General features: G+C 54.5%; 1 protein-coding gene across 1 annotated transcript in view; it reads right to left on the bottom strand.

Moving 5' to 3' along the window:
* The window catches only part of LOC104270298 (mannan-binding lectin serine protease 1-like), a gene marked incomplete at its 5' end in the record, with an annotated part of 21,126 nt that continues 15,316 nt past the window's right edge, over nt 1-5,810 (bottom strand). Inside the window, 4 exon segments of the mRNA XM_009864615.1 lie at nt 1-307; nt 309-963; nt 4,409-4,483; nt 5,508-5,645. Of these exon segments, the coding sequence (XP_009862917.1) occupies nt 85-307; nt 309-963; nt 4,409-4,483; nt 5,508-5,645 (1,091 nt within the window).

The following is a 5,810-nucleotide window of genomic DNA, read 5'->3' as shown; positions in this document are numbered from 1 at the left end:
TGCTTGCGAAAGACCAGAGTCTGGAGCACATTAAACAACAACAACAACAAGAAAGGGATTTGCAGCAGCAGGCTGCTTAGTCACTCATCTCTCCAGCTCCGGATCCAGAAATGTCCACCTCTCTGAGGAGCCTGTTTTCTTCTCCACCCAGTCCACATAGTTGGAGACTTTGGTGTATACACCGTATACCTGCTTGCTGCCGCATTCCTCTGGGCCACCCCATGAGACCAGCCCTTGGGCCACCCACCTCCGGGTTCCTGGATCCTGGATAACGAAGGCTCCCCCGCTGTCTCCCAAGCAGGTGTTAGCCGGCGCAGAACATGTTCTCGGTCACGCTGTAGTTCCCTGACCGCGACTCGTAGCTGGTCTTGCACTCCGCGTGGAGCACCACCGGTAGTTTGACGTACTGCAGGATGTCAGAGAGCGTCCTCATGCCTGAGCTGATGATCTCATCCACTGTGATGTTGGGGTTGGAGATGCCCCAGCCAGCCACCAGTCCCAGCGTGTTGGGGTGAGGCCCCTCCAGCTCGTGCTCAAACTGGGGCAGGCAGACAGGCATCACGTAGTTCCCCATGGTCACCTTCTCCTTCAGCTTGACCAGAGCAATGTCATGGTTGTAGTTCTGGATGTCAAACTCTTCATGGAGGATGATCCTCTCCACTGTCCGGTTGACGGCCTCCATCTTGTTCCTCACATCATGAAGGGCCAGGTAGACAGTGACGTGCTCTTTGGAGACTGGGATGACAGTCTTGTCTCGTCGCTGCGAGCGGAGCACATGGGCAGCCGTCAGCACCCAAGAGTCTGAGAGCAGGGCCCCACTGCCAAACCATTTGTCATTGGGCACTCGGGACATGTCCTCCACCACAATCAGGGCCTGCCAGGGGAAGAAGCCAGGCTCTGCATTTCTCCCGCCAATGATGCGCTTGATGATCCCAGGCAGAGGACGAGCTGGCCGGCCGCACACTGGGGACAAGAAGGACAGGGCAGTTACTCCTAGCACTTATCTAGGGAACAAATGAAAAGGGAAATTCCTGTAGATTATGCCACGTGGCTGGTTATCTTCAAACCAAACACTCACTTGTGTCTTTTATTTCCACAGAGTGCAACTCTTGTTCTCAGTGGTTAAAGCCCATCCTCCCTGCCATTTTTACCTTCTCCTGGCAGTGTTCTTTAGAGCGGGGAGCAGGCTGGGCATTACACCCCATCTCCTATGCTTACAGGTCCTTGGAGATATGTCAGGGAAAGGAATGCATCTGTCCTTCTGAAGAGTTTTGCTTCCTAAAGGCAGCCCCAGCTCTTTTAATGTCTTCCTTACCAGGTGCTTTCTCCTTCCTCAGTCTTGCTATAGGCTGTGAAAGGAGGATGTGAATGCTCTTGGCTATGAGACCATGGACTTTCTTGGAACAATTCTGGCTACCAGCCCACATATGTAGCAAGCCCAAAGAGTCTCCACCTAGCTTGGGAAGGGTCGAGCTATTGGAACCTGTCAGGGCAGGGAGCATATGTGGCCCTGTCACAAAGAGTGGGCTTGTGCAAAGGTTTCATGTGCTGGGCCTCTATTCCAGAGAGGCCGGAGGATTTGCCCTGCAAATAACAGGCTCATCTGATGTGAAGAGTGAGCTGGGCACAAATATGGACAGTCAGAAGCGTATAGTGCACTATGGCAATGTGGAGACCTTCATCTAGGGTTAGCTGCCCCAAAGCTGTACCAGATCTCCTGACACCAAAGTGAGGCATGGATTCAGCAAAACACACGAGCCAGAGTGGGGTCTCAAGTACTCTAAGTACTTGGTTTACATCTTGGTTTACATCTGATCTGTGTGATGGGGCCATGGTGCTATCAGATTCCTCAGGGAAAAGCAAATAGAAGGATCTTTCTGCTGTCTTGAAGAACTGGCAGATGTTATGATTTCTGTTGAGACTGCATTGCAATAAAACAGGGCTGTGACTTAAAGGGCAGTTGTAGAGTTGAGCTGGTAGGTGGGATAAGGAGACAGCTTGAGGGCCAGCATGCGCTTTGTAATTCCTCACTTTGCAGTTCAGTTTCTGGAGTGATTTGGCAGGATTCACACCACTTCAGAAGCAGAAAGGCCAAATGAGTAATCCTGCAGCCTCACCTTGCCCCATGAGCTCTCTTAGCCCTTCTCAGACCATCCAGCTGCTTGCCTGGCTCCTGCTCAGTGTGCCAAGAAACCGAGGGGAACACCAGTGGGAGGGCTGGAACCTGACATCAGCCCAGCCTCACCCCTCCCTCTGAGACCCATCATGAGGTTTGTGGTCTCATGACCATGGCATTTGCCTTCCTGGAGGAGCTGTGGCTGGAGAAGGCTTGGCTGTGGGATGTTGCCTAGCACCATGGGATTTACTCCTGCATCTCAAGTCTTCACCACAATTCGGGCAGCCAAAACAGCATCTCTCTGTTTAGCTCAACAGACCAAGAATTAATGTCTGAAGAGCCCTGACGTGCTGCCTGGTTTGTCTCCAGGAGCTTTATCCAGGTCCTGTGACACAGTGTGAGGAAGAGAAGGGACTCATCATGCTGAAGGTGGCTCTGAGAGGGTTGGACAGGGCAGGGACAATCCTACCTCTGGGGAATTTAAGCCTGAGGACATGGCTGGTTGTGGGGCTGGTTCGTGCCTGTGGCAGTACTGTGGAGGAGGATTCCCAGGTTGCTTGGGGGTGCCGATGTCACTGGGAGGTTGTGGAAGCCGATTTTGGCTTGGCTGTCTACAGCTGGAAGAGTCCCAAATCAGCTCAAGTGCGGGTCTCATGCCTCCAAGGCTGCGAGGGGAACCCGCATCCTTCCTAGAAACTGTTAGGACTCTGTCCTGATGCCCCCTGTGCTGCGAGATGTTGATGCAAAGCCTCACAGAAAGAGGTCTGACCCCACAGGGTGGTGGGACAGCCTTGCAACCAGGGCAGGAGCTGCAGGAGCTGCTAATTTGGATTTGTTGCGGCTGGGGTCTGCTGCTGGGAAAACTGTGTCTTGGGCAGGGAGGGAGCACAATGAGTGTGTCTGGGTGCACTCCTCTCTCCTGCCTTTCCCAGTGCTGTGAGGAACAGAAAACATGCTCAGGCAAATAATTCCTCTGTTCCAGCCCAACCCAGCTGCTCTGCTGCACTGAAGCTGACGGCCGTCCCAGGGAGATGGTATTAGAGGAAGCACATCCAGCCAAATATTTATTCTGTTAAATTACATATCAGAAATGCTGACCAGGCTGCAAATGCTCCCACTAATGGCAGAGGCAGGCGCAGAGTGGCCTGGAAGAGGAGTTTCTATTGATGGAGAGGTGACGTGAGACACGGGGAAGATCTGAAGAGCAGCTGGCCAGCTGCTGTCTGCGGATCCCGATCTCAGGAGAACATCACTCTCTGGGATTTTCCATTTTCCTGAAGTCTTTCTGACTTCTGTCACTAATCAGGAGGCCTGGAAATGGCCCATGAAAGCAGCTATGGCCCCAAAATATGTCCCCATATGCTCCCAGCTCAAATTAGTTCAGGCTTGAAACAACAAGGAGAGATGCAGGGAGCAGCTGCCACAACAAGAGCAGCCATAGCCCTGGTCTCGAAGCTCCATGGGATGCAGGGAATCTCAGGGGTCTCCCCTCTGGCCTTGCAGTCATTCAGTGTGGCTGAAGAGCAGATACCCTCCATGGGGCTGAGTCAGCTCCCGGACCCCGCGTTGGTTGTAGTTGTAGCTGGATCATGGCAGCTGGATTCCCACACATGTCCAAAGAGCCATCCCCACACATCCGATCACAACCCACACCCGGGGCTGCCTGCAGCCCCCCAGGCCTGGCAGCCAAACCCGGCCCCATGCTTGGCTACTGGCAGCCTGGGACTTTTGTTTAATCCCAAGTGGGCACCTGGCCTGGAAATTTGCTGGCTGCAAACATTTCTGCCACCGTTCAAAGGCTTGGGATTTTTCCTTCCCTGAGAAGGTTTTTCTGCAGGGCTTGAAGAGGTGCTAATTGCTCCTGCATGTGTACACACTGCCAATGGGAGCTGACAGCCAGCAGGGTTGGGCAGGTAGCACTCTGGGCTTGGCTGGAGCCATTTCCAGTGATGCTGGGGGCTGAACATGGCCAGTGGGCTCTGCCTTGGGGCTGCTGGTTTCCTTGTCTGCTGGAATGGGGAGCTCAGGGAGCCCTGACAGCTGGGGTGGCTGCAACCCCACTGCTGCCCTGCACTGCCAGGGAGACATGCCCTCATGGGCCAGCTGGCATAGCAGGAGACCTCTGTCCCCATCACCCTCCTGGCCATATATTGCAGTAGTTGGATACGTATAGTCAAGGTATATGGCACTGTCACAAGGGACCAGGGACAGGTTAGACATGGAGGAATCCCCTACAGCCTGACCCTACTTCTCAGCCCTTGCCATAGGAACTGGCCACCCCAGCACTAGTACCTGGTCGGCAGGACGGCAGCTTGGTCCCCAGCTCCTCACTCCTCCATACCCCTGATGCGTCACACATGTAGGTGGCTGGAAGAGAGAAAAGCATTAGCTGGGTTGTGGCTCTGGCATGAGGAGGTGTCTTCTGCAGCAAGATGTTGCCCAGCTGTCAGGATCCTTTGAACCCTTTTCAAGAGGAGGAGGTGATCTCCCTTTTACGTTCTCTCTCTGCTCCATTCCCTGGAGGGCCCTGGCAGCTCTGTCCTCATGCAGGGGACATGCCACCATCCTCAGTTTCATTGCCTTGAGTTGTTGGGGGGCTGTGCTGTGCTCTCAGCCTCGTCTGGCAGATGCCACCCTGTTAATGCTTCCAGTGCCCATTCTGCTCATGCATGTGAGATGCTGGGACCAGATGAATAGGGCCAGTGGGTGTGCAGGGGGATATGAGCAGGAGGAGAGGAATGTGAGGAAATCCCTTGGCTTTGCTTGCTGAAGGAGGAGGCGGAAAAAGGGTTGGTGTGTGTGCACACCCCTTCTGCTGCCCAGAGCTCGGTCCGAGGCATGCAGAGATCCTGTGGTGCTTGGCAAAACACCTCGTGGGTTCTGTGGTTGTGAACCAGGGGAATAAGGGAGAATTTCAGTCTGCCACGATGACACTGCTGTGATTCCACTGCTGTCAGTTCAGCTTTGGCTACGCTGGACTTTTGGGAACTAGGCTGTGGAGCCTTGTGGAGCCCTTTCTGAAGCTGCTGGACCTGGTGCTCTCTCCAGCAGCAGCTCTTTTCACAGAGACACAGAAAATTTCATGTGCTGCAGAGTGGGAAGACAGTGTGGAACAACCACACTGCTCTGCTGAGGCTGTGAAACACACAGGCAAAGCACCAGGCAGGGCTAACTCCATCCTACCTCACTGTGGAGCAGGATGCAGCCAGTCTGACAATCTAGGCAGTGCAGACACAGAATATGATGTGTGCAGGCTACATCCGCAGCCTGCTGCTTGCAGAGCATCCTGGAGTGGCCATCCCAAGTTTCCCCCGCTTGCAAACACACGCTCGCGTGGCCATGTGCCCACCCGCACCGTGCCGTGGGGACGCGGCCCAGCCCCACTGCTCACCGGTGCTGTTGGGGGCCATGTGGTAGTAGGGGTGCTTGCAGTGGTACTGGATAGCTGCTCGGTAGGTGGTCAGGTTGTTCCTGGAGGAGAAGGTGACAAAGCCATGCTCCAGCTCCAGCGGCGCTTTGCAGTCAGCAACTGAAAGCCAACACAGAATCGGGGGTTGAGCCCTGTGCTGTTTCTAGGGGTGTCCAGCCATCCAGCAGGCAGGTGATGCTGGGCTTTGACATGTGACAGTGGTCCTATGGCTCAGAGTGAGGGCCTGTATAGTCCTGTGTCCCCTTTCTCTAGGGGACTGCAGGG

This window comes from Apaloderma vittatum, unplaced genomic scaffold (assembly GCF_000703405.1).
Source record: "Apaloderma vittatum isolate BGI_N311 unplaced genomic scaffold, ASM70340v1 scaffold20962, whole genome shotgun sequence".
Taxonomy (NCBI): Eukaryota; Metazoa; Chordata; class Aves; order Trogoniformes; family Trogonidae; genus Apaloderma; species Apaloderma vittatum.
The sequence above is the reverse complement of the archived record's forward strand: the minus strand, read 5'-3'. Positions and strand labels throughout refer to the sequence as shown.